Here is a 21,541-nt window from a genome sequence, read left to right as displayed (position 1 = left end):
TCCTGTGTCTTCAGTTAAAACTTTGCCATGAATCTATCATTTGTAGCCATTGCCACAAGAAGGCCCTGACTTTAGTTAGAGAGGAGGTAAGCTTATTTGAGTAACAGTGGCTTATTCCTGCCAAAGGACTGATTGAATAAAATTAGCCTCAGTAAGGCCATGAGGATAAAGTCAGATAGCTCCAAGCTCTCCAGGTCCAAGAAATTCTGCATGAGGTACTCCATCTGTGGTTTTATGTTTGTAAAGATTGTGTGCCCAGCTGGGACCATGCCAGCTTCTTGTGTTATTCCAGTAAGCCTTTTTCTCACTCAGTGGAGATAACTCAATCCTTCAGCCCACTTCAGTGCATAGGCAGCGCCATGGGAGTTTGATCTCACTGGGTCATTAGCGAGCTCTTCTCAGGGGGAATGCTTACATTGTCGTTTTCCTTGATTTTTTTCCAAAAGGGAAAAAGTTTTCCCACACAGATGGCTATAACTGGTGGCTGGCAGACAGGCTGATGGATGAGATTTTTTTTGGTACTGTGCAGAAAAGTATGCTTGGCAATGTGACTGTGGCAAGCCATTCATTAGCTCTGTTTTCAAAGGCTACCAGAGATGCTGTCAGCACAGTGTTGTCATATGAACTCTGCTTACCATCCTTCATCCAACGGGACTAAGTGGGTTAATTGCATGGTAGAGACAGCCCTATGAGAGGAGCTAGGCTAACATCTGCAGGATAAATACTTATCAAGAATTACTCTTGTAATTTTAGAATGGGTTTCTCAGGAGAGAAAATACCACACTGAATCCAAGAAGGCTGGTACAGGGCTTGTAGCAGGATTTTTTGTGTATGTATTACCTACAGGTGGCAGTACAAAAATAATCTATCTCCAAGCAATCAGCTCTGTTATTTAACAATTCACCTGAGAACCTGTCCCAGGATACAAGTCCTGGTAGAACAAAAGGGAACTGAATAACAATGCTGTACTTTTAAGTAAAATGAATGAAACTCATTCTCCATTGGTGTAAGCAGAGTATAGTGTGCCTTCTGTCTGTTTGGACTTTATAACTGCCCAAGGTGACCAAGCAACTTTTAATAGCTATAGCAGCTATGCAAGTGATGGAAATGTGAATGCAGTAAATAAGATGTCAAAGCCCTGGTCTGAATGGGAAGGAGTTGCCCACATCACAGCACTCTCCAAATCAAGCAAAAAAAGAGGTTGGCATGGCCTATGGCATGGGATGAGCCATTCCGATCAAACAGTGCAGCTCTCCTGTGTGACCCGCTGCAGTGCTTTGGTGTGTGCCTCTCTACAGCTATTGATCTGCTGATCTAGCAGGTAACCCTTCTAATATGAGAGGAGTAGCCTGACAGTCTGTGTACATTTCTTAGGAGCAAAGGTTGAAAGTTAAATGTTATTTTGCCAAATGTTGTCTCTGTCTTCCTTGCTTATTTCTTCTTTCCAGAAGGTTTTTAATGCTCATATCTGTTAGAGGTTGCTGAATTCAGTAGCTGAATAAATGTGAGGCTGCTGCGGCTCCTTATCCCCAGGTTCTGCCTATAGCGATGCTGAGCATGTGTGCTTTATGGACATATATAGATGAACACATAGACACGCAGACACTCATGCACACAGTACACAAGTGGCAAGTCACACAGGTCAATGCAGACAAAACACAGAGCCTTTCATGGCATTAACATGCACAGCAGTCACACAAACATGACAAGCAGCACAGACAGCACTGTCCTGTGCCTCCTCTCCAGGACTAAAGTCTGCTAGTGGAGAGAGATATATATGTACACACACACAATAAGTATCACTCCAGTAGCTGGTTTTAGACACTCAGCCTAACTGGTAGCTGATCCCAGATGTGCTAGTCTCCCCAGCTGCATTCATTTGGATCAATGAGCCCTGAGGTTTGTGGTTCCACTCCAGATGCTAGCAATCAGATCCTTTAGTTTACACTAACTAGTCCAGCTTGAATTTCCCTAGTGTTCATGCATACCCCCTCAGAATAGAGAGTACACACACAAAAAAGATAGCTAGAAATAGGATATAATGAGAATACAGCTTGCAGTGATCAAACACAGGGGGCTCAGCCAAACAAGTGTACTGAGCAGCCTGTTTACACTTGACCAGCCCCTTTTATCCTTTCCCTTTTATTTTCCCACACTTGTTCCTTCCTAATCCACCCTGACCCCCTCCCTTTCCCCATGTTTTGTCTTTCCAGTAAACATCCCATAATGAATCTCGCACATTCCCGCAACCCCCTTAAAATATCCAATAATAAATTTTACACAATCCCCAAACTCTCTTCCCCCTGCATCCCATAGTAGGTCCTATACCCCTGTAGGCAGTAGGGGTTCAAATAGGGTCCAATACCCCTCTAGTCTGCAAGGCGTTCTGGGGAGAGAGTTTCATGGGGTTTTCCCACCAGGAGCAGGGACTAATTGCTTCTTGTTGTTAGCTCTCTACCCACTCAATGTGGGACTGCCCAAAGCTAACTCTAATTTAGAGCAGATTTTCCATTGTCCTGTCAAGGGCCATTGTGCTGGTCCAGGGCTACCAGAGTGGAACGTGTCTCTGCCAGATTCCCCCTCTCTCCTGACACTGCCCCTGCATTTGCCATGGGACGAGATTTCACGAGCTTATCAGGGCCAGATTTGATTCCTATGGTGACTACCCACAGCCATTTTCCAGTGGAAGAATGGACATTATTCCTTCTGTAACATTGCCACGCTAAGGTGAGGGTAATTATCACATGCTCAGTTCTAGGTATTTGGAAGAGTAATGATCAAGAGACTTAAAGAGCAGCTTTTGTCTATGGAAAATTTTCTCTTTTCAAATGAAAATTTGGTATTTGATTTGAATTTTACACTAGTTTTGTATTACATTAATGTTTTGAATGCACATGACATCAGTGGAATAAATATCTAAGTTACTATTTAAGTAGTCATGTGAAATGTAGTAATAGCATGGAATAAGACAAGACAAAATTATCATTTTTTTTTCCTGCTGATTCTACAGTGCTACTCCATGTATCATCTGGAAAATGAAGCAGCATGAGTGCCCTTCCTGAGATGCACCACAACCATAGCATGCCTCATTGTCACCACTGAGGACACAGGAGTTACTGCTGTGTCTGTAATTGATTTTTCAGTTCACTGGCCAAACAGGAAACAAAACAAAACAAAGCAAAACAAGTAGAGTTTTTTTAGGTTAAATTAAATATTTTGTTTTGTTTTGAGAATTTTTAACATTTAAAAAGTCCTTTAAATATGTTTTAACATTTTCAGATATATTGTTAAGACACAGAAAATCATTTTCGTAATGTGGAAACAATTATTTTTTGCCCCTTCTCAGGATGTTAAGTTTTTGGTTCAATGTGTTACCAAATTTGACTAGAATTCACAAATAGTTTCATTTCTTGGATACTGCTTTCTTAGCAAATGAACCATTCATTAAAATGACAGCTCTAATGACAGTTTAAAACATGATTTAGTAATCTTATTTCATCATATTTTTCAGTCACATAGCTGGAATATGTGTCATCGTTCAATCCATCACTGTAACAGGTGCAGTATATGCAATCATCAGAATACATATCTCAGATGCAAATCCAGATACTACTATTATTGATAATACAAAATTTTAACTCTGTCACTGAAATTCTGATCCAAAACTGCTGATCAACTCAAAGTAATTGGATTCAAAGGGCTTTGTATCAGATCTTTAAAGGTCATCTTCAGTAAAGTTCATGCCAATGTAAATATACTAGTGTTTCTTTGGGAATCAGTGGCTCACTGCACACCAGAGGTAATGAGATTATGACTAGTATGGGGAGACACCTCTGCTTTTTCTGACTTCTGTGGTGCCAGTTCTCCATCTGGCCTGTGGAGCAAAAATGAAGGTGTACTTTATTTTCTGTTCATGCAAGCAGACCTGAAGCTTGTATGCCCAAAAGCTTCCCTGATTTTTTCCACTTGCAGTAATGAATGGTTTAATAAAAAATTTTACCTCTAACGAAAACTTCACATTTCTTCTGTTCTTAGATTATCACAACTACAGCAATATCACCACCAGTGGTTATAGAGTTTGATTAAATTAAATTAAATTTCTTCCTTACTTGCTATCGGGTGGATATAAAAGAAGGATATTGAAATTAATCGAATGAAGGAACTGGTCAATATATTTCTTTTTGTACATCTTTATCTGGCCTTTAACAGGGAAGGCTTTTAAATCTTGACTTAGCTGTGGTTGCATAAGATTTTGATTGCTTAGATGTGGCAGCTACTAACACTTATTAAACTATTGAAAAACTGTGCAATAATACTCTGCATGTGTGTGTGAGAGAGAGATTTTGCAAGTTGATTTGTATGCTTCCAATCTACAGTGACACTAAGACTGGTGTGACGTACTGAGATTGCTGAAGTATAGAGGAAGGATATCGTACAGCTGTTTTCCGTGACAATCTGTATGAACAAAGAAAATAGCCTGTGCAAAAAAGAAAACTCACTTTTTTTCCAGGTCACTTAATAGTAGTACAGTGATTTAGAACCAAATCTGGAAAATAGTATAGTCAAACCACTAATTTTATTTATTTTTCTGATATCAATAACTCCTCCCTCCTCCCCCACTTGTTTAAATATTGTGGTATAGAATATTGACTAATCACTCAGGCAAAAGGATGAAGCAGGCTGACAATCTGCTGAAATATTACGTGCTTTCCCTTGCAGATGGTTACTAAAAAAAAGTAGTTCCATTATAGTCGTCTTAAAGTAAATTACTCATGTGGTTAAGGTTTACATGAATAAAGAGTACTTATGTGAATATTTGAAAGACTGGATCACTATAACATTTAGTATGGGACATCTTGCTGATTATACCCAAGATGACAAAGATGCCAAAGTCTATATAATATTAAATGTAATTTGAATAGAAATTCATGGCTAAAAGACATTTCCACTCATCATCTTGTTGCTGATCTGTTGCTTCTTGTTTCAACTAAAGCTCTGATTTTGTGAAGAGCTTTAAAGAACATGCAGACACATGCAAACAAAGCTTTGCACACTTTAAATAATCTCTCTGATCACAGAATAATTACCTAGAACGTAATAAAATAAGATAAATGCATTGCATGTAAGACTGCAGATTTGCAGTGCTGGTAAGCTGATGTAGAAACTGGTTTCCATGGAAGGAGGTGATGGTGCTCCCTGTCTCTGTGCCCAAGGCTGCATGCTCCTGCTGCTGCTCTCTGGCTGAGACTACTTCTCCGTAGTCTCTGCATCCAGCCAGTTGTAGGAGCTTAGCCTGTGGAGAAGTAGCCCTACAAGAAAATGTGGATATTCTTTTGCCAGTCTAAATCCCTGGCTTACCATAGGGACCATCAAAGGGCACTGTCAATGCAAGCAAGGGAAGAAAAAGTGTGGAAAAAGAGGCAGGCATTCTCCTTTTTTAGTAGCTATTATTGATTTAGCTGTATCACCCAACTACTGTACCTGTGTCTTTGCAGAGAGCATATAATAGAGCTTCATTTTGGACATATTTTTTCTCATTCTGTGTTTGTAAAGTGGCTACTACGATGACAATGAGCCTGCGGCCTGAGGACAGATAGAATCTGTGACTTAATTTCATGCAGTCCATGGCAACATGATCTTTTCCTCATTGTTAATGGCCAGTGTATATGTTAATGCATGACCTATTCAACTTTCAGCAAAGAACAGATTCAAATGGCCTAGCAGATAGGTGTCAGAACTGAACATGAATATTTAAGTGACAATGTTAAGAAATGGTCATCAGATCTTACGAGTAGTGGAATTCAGAAGACCACTTTTCCTTGATTTAATGTTAGATTTGTGTATAACACTGTATCTATGCTAAATGAATTATATTCACATTTGTGAGTTGCAAAATACTAATCTTGAATAATAACCTCCCTTCCAGACCCTCTGGTCTGGAACAACCTTCCCACAGAAGTAAAGGAGTAAGGGCCATGATTTATTGCCAGATGCACTGTGCATATATAATGGAAATTTCATTCACCTGAAGGAAAGAAATTTAAAGCTGTCATGAATGAACAAGAAGAGACAGAAATTCTATACATTTAAAGATTTTTTTGTGTATGTTTAAACCTACTCCTAAAGCACATTCAATCTGATATAAAATAAAGAATAATAATTACTTAGCTTTTTTTTTTTCCCTGGAGCATAATTGCAAACACTTAAGTTTTCAGTGTACCAATATCATACTGATTTCTGTGATAGCTATTGACCATTTCACTACATGAAAAATACTATAAAAGTGACAAGTTAATTACAGGATATACCATTAATGGGCAAGATATGATGATTTCTGTTTTCCAAGTTGTGCTAATATTACAGAGCTACATCTTCTGGAACTGTTATAAGTAACTATTGGAGAAACTGCACAGTTTGTACACATAGATGCCTCTGAGTCTCTTTCTTCAGTCCTTTTTCACGTTGATTTCAGTAAGGATTACATGCATTAGTAGAGATTTCAGGATTGAGTGTTTGCAGTGGTTTTGAATAATGAATTTCTTTAGGATTCCAGAAATGACATTCAATTCTTCAAATATTTTCTGCAAAGCAAGCAGCATACTTTGAAGCCTGTACTAGGAGAAGAAGAAACAACCCAAAATGTGAATCTTATAAAGTACTACTTCATTTTGGAATGGTTCAGTGGTTTAATGAGGTTAATTTTTATTAGGTTATGGGAAATCCTTTATCTACTGTACAGAGGCTTTCATTTCACATGAATGTGACAGATATTGTACTTACTGCACTGGAACTTAATTATTTGATAGCATAAGGAGCTGAAATCCTTACATTTCCTCTCAAGGAATATTCATAGCATACTCTAGATGGTGAATAGAAACTAGAGGATAGTTGGTCTAGATTTTCAATATTTGAGATATCTTAGTATACTTTTCTAGGTTGTTTTGTTATTATATCTGGAAAACTTCAAAGTAGGTTTATTAAAGATTCCCAAAATACTATCTTTTTTTTTTTTTTTTTTTTTGTTCCATCCCATTTTTTGGTCTTCACCCTTTGAAATGTTTTGCCCTACTGTACATTTGTGTAAGTGACCATTTCATTTAATTAGACAGTTTTCCCACAGAAGTCTTAAAATGCCTGATTTTCTCTCCCTAATTACCATGAAGTGAGACTTTCAAAAGTTTTGTTTCAGTATGAACTTTTCCCTCAAAGCGTTTTACAACAGCTCTTTTAGTTTCCATTCCAGATGGCTATAGGAGCACATAATTAGTACTTTATTTTCTCTTAGCAGGTATATTATGGCATTTCTGGAGACCTGGTGGAGCTGTGTAAAGCTATTTAATAAGAGACTGAGGAGACAAAATTTCAGGATCAGGGAGACAGATCAGAATACAAATAAGGACTGAAAACTAATATAGAGAAAAATTAAGTGAGAACAAGTTCACAGCCTACCACTAAATTTACTTCCTTTTGTATATTCAGTGTCTGTTTTGTTATATACCTCTCATAACATGCAAATCAGTGAATTTGTGTTAGCATATGTGAGTATAAAATGCATAATTGCCTATCAAAATAAAAATTAATGCAAATTTACAAAAGCAGAATCTGTTTCTTCTAGTATGTGTTATCCATAAATATAACCTAGAATCATTTTTTATCATATTAACAAATAAAGATACCTTAAAAAATTCTAAAAGTTATATTGAGAAAAATGAATGCAAGTATTTAAATTGTCCTATTTGAATATCAACCTGTGTAAGTGTTTGGAATATAAATAAAAATAACTTTTGTAGCAGAAAGCACTGGTAGCTGTAAAAATGTTTATTTAGCCTCTCCCAAAGGTATGAAGATATCAGACACTACAAAGTTCAGACAGATAATATGAACTGCTTTCCTCTTTATCTATTGAATTAAAAAAGCTTAATAGTTAAAAAAAAATTTGTATGGAAAAGGAGAAATTTTTTCTCCTAGGTTTCTGATTTATGTATCACATTTCAGTGTATCACAATGTGACAGATCATGGGTTAAGTGGTCACATTGTGTTATATCATTCCAGCTGTAGGACAGCATGATACAAAAGAGCATAATCTAACCTGACATAGTACAATGCAGCAAGTGATTACAAAGATCACAGACTTTGTTCTAGTGAAAACTGCATAATTGCTTGAATGAAAATTTTAGTAGTTTATGTTTTGTTAATGAGGACCCAGATCATGATTTTCCTCTAAATGGCTGTACAGATGCCTGTGGCTTTTGTCCCTAGGCACATTCTTGGGGTCCATATCCTACCTCAAGTTTATTTTCCATCCGTGGCCCTTTTGCGAGCTGATAGTGTGCAGTAACAACGGAGTGGGTACAATGATCAGTGGCAGGCCCCTGCAAGCCCTTTAGTAGGGCCTTCTCCATGTAGAAGGTCTTATGTATGCTTTGCCTTTAGGGATATAAAAGTAGCTGAAGCATGTAATGCACAGGCTTTGCAAAAACGTTTCAAATTGTTAAGCAGCCCAAGAAATAGAGGGACTTAGATATCCTCTTAAAACATCTTTTGCTTTCCATGATTCAGATTTCTTTCTTTACTGGGTTGTATGTCAATACCAGCTAAAAGTTCATATTTCTTTTTCTCTTCCTTCAGATGGAAATGAACTATCCCCAGAAATATCTGGACTGGCTTTTCTTTTTATTTAGTGACCAGTGAAAGTCCTTTTAAATGGATTTTTTCTAAGTTCCAGAACATTTGTTAACTGGCTGCTGAACCATAAGGGTAGTTTGCATTTGCTTTCCCCTCTTACCAAATTGGCCCTCTCATAGAGGATATTTGGATAATGGATAATGAAAGTTGTCCTGTTGTCTCCTGTGTGTGAAAAGCTTTGATTCCCCATGTTCCCAGACTTTATTTACAGTGCCAGGTTTAAATGTGATTCCTTAGTAATTTTTATTTCCGCTTTTCATTTGAGGCCTGTCCCTATATCCTTCCAAATTTTTTCTGTCCATCCTCAGGAAGATTGTGGGATGTCAAAATCTACATCTGTCCTGGACATAAAGTCTGGAGACATAGATTCTGAATACATATGAATGTATGTGGATTTTAAAGTTGATATACTTCTATTTCAAGGTTTCTTCCTCAGGAAAAAAAAATGGTAGAGATATATAGCTGTTTCTGACAGTATGGAATTTAATATAGTTTCTGTGTTAGCTTTATAGTGCTTCTGCTTCCTGGTTCACTGGAACAGCCCCATACTTCTCCAATTATTCTTCTTTACCCAGATTTTTTCCTGAGATAGTTGCCCTACATTTGGAAAATAAATCAGCTTTACATTCTAGTGTTAGTACCATTGTAATTTTAGTTTCATGCATGGCAGATTGCCTTATAGAGCTATGTTTAATGTATCTCTAATTAAAAAACCAAATAGTATGTTGCTACCTAGCAATGTTATCAAATTATGCATCTTCTTATTTGCACAGCTCACCATGTTAAAACTGGGACCTGTGAAGTGGTGGCACTCCACAGATGTTGTAATAAGAACAAGATAGAAGAAAGGTCACAGACGGTGAAGTGTTCCTGCTTCCCTGGGCAGGTGGCAGGTACCACCCGGGCAGCTCCTTCTTGTGTTGATGGTGCGACTTCTTCTATTGCTTCCTTTTGTTGTATTTTCCTAGGGGGGGTTGCCAGGCTTAGTCATCAGTGAGAACCACTCCATTACAGTTAACAGTATTTAAAATATGAGTAGGAAGGCTTCTGCATTTTGAAGGGCATGCCCAAGGTAAATGGGAGGAAGATAGGAAAAATAATTATTTGCTATTACTATGTGGAAATGCTAAGCAAAATTATTAGATGCCAGTGGAGGAGACCTCTTGAGAAGCTAAATTTGATCTAACTAACAGAGTGCCCTCAGTGTTGTATCAAATTTACTTAATTAAAAGTGTTTATGCAAAATCTACATCATTTTCATATGCTGTAGACTTACACTTCATATATTTATTTTTATCATAGAGAAAGAAACAAACAAATAGAACATAATTCTGGCTTATTTTTAGTCTTTTTATCCAACGCTTTTTAGACAACTGTCTATTCACAGTGCAATATTAATGTTTTCCTTACGAATGTGGCATAGGTTCATATGTTTTATTTGGGAAAATACTGGCTCATTTTTCGTATCTCTTTCTCTGAAAGAGGAGCAGGACTGATTCACCCTTTACATGATCTCTTTACTGTTGATATGTTGTTGGCTGTCAAAGGAGCTGTGAATATGTCAACTCTGAGGAATAAATTTAATCAATCAGCCTATACTACACTGTACAGTAGTTCAGGCAAAATATACAAACTCAAAAGAAGAGACTTTGCTTAAAACTTTTAAATCTGGCTGAGCAAGAAAAAATGAGGATTGGAAAGGAATGCTGTGAAATTAGTTCCAGAAGTACAGTAAAAAGGAAAAAAAACCCCAACAACATAAAAAGAGATTGACTTGGATGCAAACAGCACCTTGTACAAATTGCAGCTTATTTTGTTATGAAGATTCTGAGCTGGCTGCAAATCACAGAGTAGCTGTCAGTCAATATATTTCTAAGATTCTCCTGGAAAATAAAACAGATGATGCAACATAATGACATACTGAAGTATCCATTTCAAGAACAAGCAGATGTGTTTGTTTTCTTCTCTTGTAGCTTCAATAGTGGAGCAGAAATGGTGGTGCCACATGCAGCCATGTCTTGAAGGGGAAGAATGTAAAGTTCTTCCAGATCGGAAGGGATGGAGCTGTTCCTCTGGGAATAAAGTGAAAACAACTAGGGTAGGTATGATACCAATCTGACACGTTACCAACAGGTACAAAAAGCACGCAGGAAGTTGGGTGCACTCAGAAGACAACAGTTTAGAAGAATAAAGAACGAGGGAAGAGAGTCATACTGAGATTGGACTTTATGGTCTTGCACACATTTCTCAGCATACTTTGCAATTGTTTGATCATGGTAAGCAGTATGCTGGACATTCCCAGGTGAGCAACAGAAACAGTAGAGTTGACCCCTTTTTCAGCTACCAGTAATAATCACATGTATTGCATTTTGGTATGTATTTCACGCTGCAACCACTTGCGCAAAGCCTATATGCCCTGCTAAGCTCTGTGTAATATTCAAAATGCACAAGACATTTGTTTACAGAATAGAAGGCAAATGAATTTTTGTCAGCAACATGGAATTCTACACCGACCATGTTTCTACACTGAAGTTACTGAATATGGTAAGTAAGCACTTAATGTGTCGTTACTGAACGATCTTCTGTTTTTTTCTGTCTTGTATAACTGAGATTTACTACAAAATTTTGAGTGAGTTTCAGTAAGTTCCTTTTCTCCATTTGACACTTTTTATATTATTGGTTCAAAATTAGATTGACAGAAATCCATCTAACAATCATCCTATACAGTGCCTGAAAACAAAGTAAACCTATTGTAATCTCAGCTTTCTAGTGGCTAACAGAAACAAAAGAATAACAAATTCCTCAGATAACTCTAAGCATTAATTACTCAGACTTCCTAAAAACTACAGCTTTGGAATCTCTACAGGGTCAATATAGTTCTTCATCTACATAGAACAGATTAAAAATCTGCCCTGAAGAAAAACATGCATGTGTGCAAGCATAAACACCTTTACCCCCACACATCACCAGGCGTACACGATGACTGTTTTGCTCATGGATATTTAATAATTGCTTGTGGTATCAGACCATAATTGGCTAGTATGATATTTACTCTGTGTAGGTGTGTTTGTGTGTCTGTGTCATTTGAATGAAATCTTTGTGAGGACACGAAATCTGTGGTACACTCTGGCTATAGTGCACTGTAGTGTGTACAGATTGAATTATATTCCTTCTGTTTCACACAGAGCTCTGCATATCTGTGTTTCTCTATCTATGAGTCTTTAAAACATTTTGCCATTCTTTCAAGGAAGAGTACTTCCTCAATGTTGATATACCATTCCACTCCTGAATCCTCTCTTGAATGTATTTATTCTGAAGCTAACCTGGCTTGAATGCTGCCCGCACCTGACTTGGAACATGCCAATGCAAACTGGATTATATGCATGTAAAATGTGTGTGTGTATAACATAACCAAAAGGAATTAGATAAAATTTAATAGCGATGGAGTAGAAAGAAAAGGAATTGTGAGTGAGTGTTTGGAAATGTTATTTTAGTGAGCTTTCTCTTCTTTTCTTTTAATTTTCTTTCCCATTTCTTCCTGATAAATTGCTGTGTTCTACTTATGTGTAAATTGTCTTGTTTAGATCCTGTGATCTCAGGGCTGGGATTTGTAGAGATATATGTATAGTGCTACACACATTTGTCCTGGCTACTGCTGCATTTATACATGGTACTATTAGCTTTAAAGCACACATGCCATTTTATATTTAATGGGAGTGCTTAAAAAGCAGTATTAATAATGTGGGTCTGGATTACCCTACTGTAACAAAATAGGTCACAAAAGGGAGAGATCTTAATAAGAGTCTCCTTAAAGAGATTTTGTTGTCAATATATTGTCGTCAAAAGATAGGCTTTTCTCCATTGATTGAGATTATGAAGCTCTGTCTGCCTTTAGGAATAGGCAGAAACCCAGAGCTCTCGTCCTCAAGGGCTCATGCCTCTGCTGCAGGACTGGTTCTTTATGGGATTCAACCTTCTCTTGTCCTCCATGGTGACAATACTCAGGGCTAATTTCATGGCTCTTCAGAAGAGATGCTATGGAAAAGCCAGTCCTTTGCTCTCTTTACCATCATGTGCATTGATTCAGTATAATGGTCACCATAGCCTGCTTGCACTCTCACTGGAAGGGAGAATACTCCATCTCCTGAAATTCCCTCTATTTATTCTGCCTTCTAGTTTGTTCAGATACTGTGTGTTGCCCCCTTCTTCCCTCATTTCCCACACATCTGCAAAGCTATTTTGAGAAAATACCAAACTTTAATTCAAATTTCTGACTGACAATTGGTCTCAGTCACTGGAACCAGGTGGTAGGGGAATGAAGATCTGTCATTCCAGATGCAGGAGCCTGAGAATTTAATAGACATCATTCTGATGCTCAGAAGAATATACATTGCTATTAGGAAGGTGAGTGATTCTTTGTGTTAAGGGAGTAGCTTATTATCAGAAAGCAAGTACGTTTCCCTAATATGTAGTGACTACATTGTTTTTGTAGCTCCTCTTCTGTTCCCCAAAGGCTAGAAATAAAAGGAAGAATTCTAAAGCTGTCTGTGGTTTCAAACACCCTTTGAGACAAATGATAAAGAACTATACAGAGAGTCAGTATTAAGAAATCATGAATAATAAGCCTCTGATTGTCAAATTAAATGACCCATATGTGATTATCATGTATAATGTAAAAGCATAAAGAAACAAAGGGAACTAAACAGTTTGAGTGATTTAAGTGTACTGTGGAAAATCCTTGTGAAAGTTTTCCTGAAAGGCCTAAAAAAGTATTGGCTCTATATTCACCTCTAAATATTTTCTGTAAGTTTGCCTTCTTTGTGTGTAGAGAAAGTAACCCAATTAACTGCTGAAGTACTACCTCCTCTTCTACAGGATAGCAGATTCAAAAGCAGCACCTACATTTCCACATCTCAAGCTGTTCATAGTTAAGTATTATGCTAGAGATAAAACCAGTAATAGGAGGGAAGTATTTTAGCGTATTTAATCACACTGCTGTAGAGACTGATGATACCAACTTCTTGATACTTACGAAAGCAGTCACTAAGCAAAAAGGACAGGAGAATAATGGGAGAAAACTAACTGATTTTTAAAAATACGGGCTACTTGAGGTTTTGCATTTTGTTCAGATGTAGGGATATAATAAGGTCAGTCATGAATAATGAATTAGATAGAGTGTGGATGTTGTGGTACTCAGAATTCAAATGTTAAGAATAGTGAGGTATAAATTATTTACCCTAGGAATGCAAAAACAAGTATTATGGAAAGATTTTACAGTGAAGCCACTTTTCCTAATTTGCCTGCATATAATTTATAGTGTGAGAGGGCTGACTTTAGGAATTAATTGTGGAAAAGCAATGAATACAAGGGAGGAAAAGTGGGTTTGTGAACTGATCATAAGTAGACTTGTATCGGTTTTGAATTGGTTATTTTGGATCTACGTAGCCTGCAGGAGGGATAGGAGAAAAGAAGGAATGACAGTTTAGCTAAAACAATAACTTTTTTGACTTCACATAAAAATGTGTGTTAGGTTTCCTAAGCATTACACTACTACAAAAGAGGATGTTCAGAAACACTTTAGTAGGATTATGAAATGGTTAAGCGAATAGCTGAGATTTACTAGAAACATTGTGGCATTCTCCTCCAGACTGAGACACTGTTGTGAATGGAAGTGATTGAATTTTTTTCTGTATGCCTAGCCTCAATGTTTTGATAAATAAAGACAAATTTTCTGTCGTGTTACCCCCTTTACATGATGAAAAAACTGTAAAAAAGGAGAAAATAAAAACATTTTTTACTTTTGAGTTTTTTTTCCTACAACCTTCTTCTAATACAGTTACCTTTATTCAAAATTTTCCCTTGATTGTGTTTCCTTTCCTTTTTGCAAAACAAGGAAAATGTCTTTTAAAAATGAGGGGATTTCCCCACTATTTAGAAACCCCAAAATATGGTTAATATTATGAATGCAATTGACAATTACATTTTTTATTAAATTTGGACTATTCCAAGAAAAAATGTCCATAATCTTTTTTTAAAATAAATTCATATATATTAAAAAAATATATAAATTAAAGCTGTAAAATGTCACAGAAAAGTTAGCCACAGATGAGAGTATTTTGTTATCAAAAAGAATACGTTGGAATACTGAATATTGGATTCAAAAAGATGCTTCCAAGAAGGGGCAAGGAATGTTGATATGAAGCTACTCCATCAAAATACAGATATAGCATAGCATGGCTGGAGAAATAGGCTGGGAATAACTAAACTGAGACATATTAATATGGCATGATTGTGCCAAAGACTATTTCTCCTATTGCTTAGCCATTGGTGAGAAGAATATATATTATACAGTTTCATGTAATTTTCCTTCCTTTGATCGTAGTGGTATATGTAACTGAGATCTTCTTTTGTGTAATACCTTCTGTGTTAATCATTGTTTAAAAGTGAGGAAAAAATATACAAATAATGAGAGTGAAGATCTTTCCACCATGAGTTAGCCTGGCAAAGTTTGCAGGTTCACCATAAGATATTCATTTAAAAATTACATTCTTCAGGATGTATTATATTCATCAGCAGATCCTCATGAGATATAAACTACTACATCTGTAAAAAGTTATATGCTATTCAAAAAAAAGGATGTTTAACAGGGGAAATATGAATGTGTAGATGCTTATCATAACACATTGTACGATGACTTAGGGATTCACATGCCATGTTTTATATTGTTGCAAATTTGTGGGTATTTCACTAAGGCTGGGCCAAAACTAAAGGATTTGAGATAAATGCTCAAAGCCTCATGGAGACTGAATTAAAAGCTATTATATTTACAGGTTTCCAAAAACTGTGACCTTTAAGGCATTTAAAAAGTATATCTGAATGTAAATTATACATTTAAATTCTTTCCTACCTTTTAAGTACTATTTTTTGCTACACAGAGATAAGGAGAAAAATAAGAGGAGATGCAAAATGACCACACATTTATCATTTTCAATGAGGAAGCTGTTTGGGTAGCTTCTTTTATATCCTGGCAAATTTAGAAGAATTGAACATATTTAGTAGAGGAGTACTTTAGATTTAGTTTAGGAGTAGAGGTCTCTGGAGAGCAGGGTTTCAAAAGCAAACTCACAGAGGTCAGGCTTTACTTGTATAGTTAAGAAGAGTGCATTGTCCATTATCTTTATAATACAGGCTTACTTTAAATAAGAGTGTCAGAAGCTACATGTAGCCTGTGAAGGTGCATGCTGCACCACCTCCCGGGGTGCCGGTTCCCCAGACGTCCACCCTGCAAACAGCTTGGAGCATGCCATGGTCCTTGGGCAGCCTGTAGACCTGGGTGTCTTTCCTGCAGAAGCTAGAGTGCAGGAAAACATGGGAAATGGTGTGTGCTGAGTCTTGTCTTGAGATCTTGGAGTTGCAACATAATAGAAAAAGTGTGCACCCAAGCCCAAGGAAGCCCTGGAAGTGCTCCTGGGCTGCAGAGGTTGGGCACAGCCTGAGATCTGTTCGGAGAAGATGACTTGATATTTTATCAAGATGTAGGGAAAATACACACTGATTTTTTTCATGTGAAATAGTATCTTGTCCTTAAGCTTTTAGTTTGACTTGGACAGAACGGCTTGCGGAATAATCTAGAATTTAATGCTAAATAATGTACTAAGATCTGGTTAAAACATCAAGTGGAATTCACCTGACTTTGCTTGAGTTAGGATTCTCTAAAGTAAGATGACTCAGCCTGTGCTCTAGGCTCTCTTTGTAGTTTTGGAGGGAATTGTTCACTTCCAGAGGACAATTCATCTTGTCCTAAGATCAGTCAGATGAAGTACCTTCTGGAGGTGCTTATTTCTCCCCAAAGCACTAAAGGAAATCTACGATGATTATCTCAGCATCTAACATTTAGATGCTTAATGTGGAAGAGAAAGATGGTGGGTAGGAAACTTTAGTCTCTTTGACATGGTCTTAACCCCCTTCCCCCCCCCGCCCCCCGCATTCTTTGTCAGTTTGTAAAGCTTTAGACTTAGACTACCAACAAATGCAATATAATTTAAAAGAAGTTTCAGTAGTGTTCATGTTCTGAAGATACACAACTGCAAGCTAAATAGGTTAATCATACTGTGATGAGCAACATGCCCGATAATCTAACTTTCAGCAGAAATTGGCAACCAGTGCATGCCTTTTAGAATTGACTTGTTGGTATAATAATAATAATAATAATAATAATAATAATAATGAAATAGAAATTAATCAAAAAACCCTGAAGTATTGCATACTGGCAATTGATTATTAATCTCGGAAGATCTCTAGATGGTGCAAGTGAACAAAATAATACTTTCTTATTAGCAAGTGCTAGTAATATTTTTACATAGGTTGTAAAAGGCCACATTTTGGAAATGAATGTCCAACTTCTGGAAGTGCTAAGCACCTACACTTTTATGAGGGACAGAAGGAACTGGAATCGTCACTCTGAAAACTGGCTATTATTTTTTAATGTATGGGGAGAAGACACTCCAGAAGAGAAAGAAATCAATATTTAATATATTACTATGTAAGTATATTCCAAACCAATATTAGAAATAGACTACTGTAAAAAATATATAAAATAAATACTTCAGGCACAGAGAGATATAAAAGAGAAATATTACAGGGCCAGAAATAAATCCATATTGAGTATATTTATCTACATTCCAAATCCAAATCTGCTTTCCAAATCAATACCAGAGATAGACGACTAGTGCGAAAAATAACAGGAATATTGCCAGGATGGAGGGAAATCCATACTCAGAGTGTTTATCTACATTCCAAAACAATATTGGAGAGAGCCTGAAGTCAGATATTTGTAATATTCCATTTAATATAATTTCTCATTATGGCATCCAGAGTTTAAAGAAGCTAAAAACTGAATAACATTCTTGGAAGAGGAGAAGGTATACCATCCAAACACACTAACTGGCTCTGCGTGAAGCCAAATGGTGTTCAGCACATGAATTCCAGTACTCTGAATCAGTGCAGTCCTGTTGCTATTGATACTGCTTATATTTTTATCCTATCTTCCTCTTTCTCATTTGCAGATGCTGGATTGTTTCTAAATTAATTACAGCTGCTGATAGCAGAGGCAGTGATTTTGTTTATGTTTCAGTTTATAAAATATGTTGTTCATAACTTTCAGCACAAAAGAAAGAAAGTACTTCCATTAGATATCTTATAGCAATGCTTTGCTAAGGAGGCCAAAGGAAGAGGGCTAAAGGCAGATGGCAATTACCAAGATTCCCAGTACCAGGAGTCAGCATTAATGATGTCCCAACTGCTACGTGTGCTGTCACAACCACCACTTGAATAAGACAACACAATAAAGAGGGATAAAATGTGTTGCTGGATATGAAAAGAAAAGGAAATTTATCTTGAAAGTAAGCCTGATATTAGCATCATCAATGCAGTTATGCTAGGTGTTGTTCTGTGCTTCTTTGCATCAGCAACAGATGCAGGGGCACTTTAACCAGCAGCAGAAGAAAAAAGTGGAACGAATATTGCTGTTTGCTCTGCCAAGGTTGAAAAGAAATATTGCCATTATGGTAGCCTTTTCTCTCACTCCTTTATTTCTATTCCTTCCTCCAGGCTTTTCAGAAACAACAGTAGTGATGACGTATAATTAGAATAATCAAAAATTCGTAATATAAGCATTATATATAGTACTTTCTAGAATGTTTCTGATAGGCCGGATGTACAGTAGTTGTGGTCAGTCCATGCTAATACGGCAATGCATTTCTCACATGACATTTTTTCAGTGTAAAACTACTACTGACCTCCATCACATGAAACAATTTGCCTTTTGCTTTGACTATTGTGAAACTTGAAATACTGACAATGTAAAACATTGATCTGACAGGTGTCAGTAGTAAATAATTACAGAAATAGCTTCTCCTAATATTCTTTAAGGGTCTGTACTAAATAAACTACTTCACTGTAAAACCACTTCACTTCAGAGCCTCTATCTATAGACTCTTCACCTTGTACCTTAATTTCTGGTGCAGATTTATAGGAACAATATGCATATCTGTACAATGTCTAGCAGTACTTTGTGGTTCATAAAAAGGATGTGATAACAATACAAGCAAATGTATAGACTGTAGCAAAATATTAGCCATGGAGAAGAGAGATTGCACTGTATGACAGTCTCTTCATTGTTTTGGAATCTCTTTCCAAGCCTATGGCTAATCTGTCACTAGAAGAAATTTGCAGCTGTCTCAGCATGTTTCTCATTGCTATCTCAGAGACCCACTGTATCTCATCTGTCATTAAAATAACAATATATATGTATTTATGCATTTTCACAGTATGTACACATTTTCATAAAAATATATACAAGTTTCAGGGGGCAACTCAACTGGGAATGGAAATAGGATGAAATTTCCTAGGTCAAGTTAGCTTGTTCTATTAGTCAGAAATTATTGCTCTGACCTACCATCATAATTATTTCATATTGAAGCTCTCTATTTCTTTGTAGGACATTTAAACACTACTCTTTTGGGACACTTAGGCACTTTGATGAAAATAGCTAGCATCTCTTGCCAACCTGTGTTACAGTTAAAAGTGTAGCTCTGAAGAAAGTTTGAATGAATCATCAATATTCAGTGGCTATGCAATTCACTCAATCTCAAAAAATAGCTGCTATTTACCAAATTTACTTCTTTACTGTGAAGTGGGCATACCTAGTTCTAGCCTACAAAGAAGTTCTTGTTACAAGTCTATTTTTGATGGGAGTTTAGCCCTACAGCTTGATGATAATCATTTATAGGTCAGAAATCTAGACTATTCACAGTCCTTGCGCCAAAGGCAAATTTTTACAAAAAAATCGTAAGTCAAAGGGACTAATAATCAAAAGGTCTAAAAGAAGAAGGGAATCAAGGTAGTAACAGAGGCAGTAGGAGTAGTCCATCATGCTATGCCTATGCTTTGAAGCAGAAGTAACAGTTCGGTACTAAACTTTTACACTGCCACAGGACCCTAAATGCAGAAAATCCAAATTATGTATGAAATTAAATACAAAGTTCTTTAGAGATATACCTGAATGCCAGAAATGCAAAAGTTACCACTCCAGTGCTGTCTAGCTCACATGCTGGACCTGGTTTCCAACTTGGTCTTAATTTGTTCTTTCATTTCATACTCACCATAAATATATATGCTAAATATAGCGTAAATATGGATTGACTTTAGGAATTTTTGACCTGATTATCAGGTGGAACGAGGGTCTTATTCCAAATCATTTGAACTCTGGAAAAAAAGAAGTCTCTTGGACTCCAGAATGTTTTGAAATAGGCCCATAAAAGCCTGAATGTTGAAAATTATGGGCATGTTGACTTCTAACTGTGAAATGTTATAGGCAAACTCACAGAATGCAAAGTGCAGTAAAATTTTCTGGGAAGGTCAAGATAACCCAAACATTCAACACCCAAGCAATTTTTCAATATCAAATTTTGTTTCATTCATTTCTGGCTTTCAGAGTCCTATGGATACTGATATTGAAGACTGAAAGTGAAGAACATCAAGAGAGAATGGGATAAGGGCAGTGATGATGGGTATAGCTCTTTTGGAAAGAGGGGCTTGTTAACACATTACTTGAAAGAAAATAATTTCTAAACACAGGATATTATTATTATTTTTTTAATTAGAAATTTTTGCCTAGAAGTTTTGCAATTTGTCCTGACTGGTTTTCAACCCTAGCTGCATATCCTTGTGGTTACAGTAGGTCTTGATGCTGGTTATTCAGAAGGGTTCCTCTTTAATTTTTTTGTGAGAAGACACAATGTACAAATCATGAGAAATGAAATGCATTGTTTGTATATTTTTATGAGGGGATAGTTTTTCCTAAGGTAAGACTGCAGATAGCATCCATTGTAAAGCATTATGTTAGCTTCTGCAGAAACTGAAAACTGATGGGATTACTCCAAAATCAAAAGAAAATATTTCTTAATATTTGAAGAAAAACATAAATGTATTTCAGTTGCATGTCATTAATTAACTAATCAGTGATTTTTGCAAGCATTACTTTCTTCCACATGAGAATCGTCCACTCCATCAGTCCAGCCAAGAGGTTTTCTGCCTTTGTCCTGAAAGATTCCACTTGTGATTTTCCTTTTTCCTTTTTTTTTTTTTTTGAGTTTTCCCTTTTCTGGCATGTTTGAGGTACTGTCCTCATGTCTGGAGAATATTTTCTGCTTCTATGATGGAAAATAAAAATGAGTTCTGAAGGCTCTATGTAAATTTTTGGTTTCTTCCACTTCTCCATTAAGTGGAAAAGGCTCAACACTGAAATCAAAGAGATTTCTACTCTCATTTGCAGCTTCATTTTCTGCCAGTCTCTTACCCTTTAGCAGCTGTGATAGGACAGTTCTTTGAAAAAGAACTTTTTAGTTTTCCTAGGAAATCCTAGTGAACTTCTACTACCTCATTAGCTGCCGTATGGGAAGATTAAATACAAATGCCAAAATCATGCTAACATGCTCTAGAACTAGTGCTTCCTCCTTGTCTCACTTCCTTTGTGGTCTCTGAGGGCTTCTTTGGATTATTTCAGCAAGTCAGAAACGATGCATTTCAGCTCAGCAGGACTTAGGCGTTCTGAAGTCTCACATTATCACTGCCTAAATAGTAGCCTCTTTCCATGGGTATTTGGCACAGGGTTCACAAACTATGCATCTGGCTTTTTATAACTTAGTTGTAGAACTGATATGCAGGAGTGGAGCAGTGGCCCCTGACTGTCCAAGAGCTATTATTTTCAATTCTCCCAAATTCCATGGTTCTCTTCAGGCATCTCCTTATGCGTTAGCAGTGTTTATAGAAAAGCTCAGCACTACCACCCTGTCT

General features: G+C 36.7%; 1 protein-coding gene across 1 annotated transcript in view; it reads left to right on the top strand.

Moving 5' to 3' along the window:
- FAM19A2 (family with sequence similarity 19 member A2, C-C motif chemokine like) overlaps positions 1–21,541 on the top strand; it is a 53,495-nt gene that overhangs the window by 19,158 nt on the left and 12,796 nt on the right. The window contains exons 2-3 of the mRNA XM_026074202.1: positions 9,460–9,612; positions 10,660–10,784. Coding sequence (XP_025929987.1) covers positions 9,460–9,612; positions 10,660–10,784 — 278 coding nt within the window. The remainder of the gene's footprint in view (positions 1–9,459; positions 9,613–10,659; positions 10,785–21,541) is intronic.

This window comes from Apteryx rowi, unplaced genomic scaffold (assembly GCF_003343035.1).
Source record: "Apteryx rowi isolate R43461 unplaced genomic scaffold, aptRow1 scaffold_380, whole genome shotgun sequence".
Classification (NCBI taxonomy): Eukaryota; Metazoa; Chordata; class Aves; order Apterygiformes; family Apterygidae; genus Apteryx; species Apteryx rowi.
The sequence above is the reverse complement of the archived record's forward strand: the minus strand, read 5'-3'. Positions and strand labels throughout refer to the sequence as shown.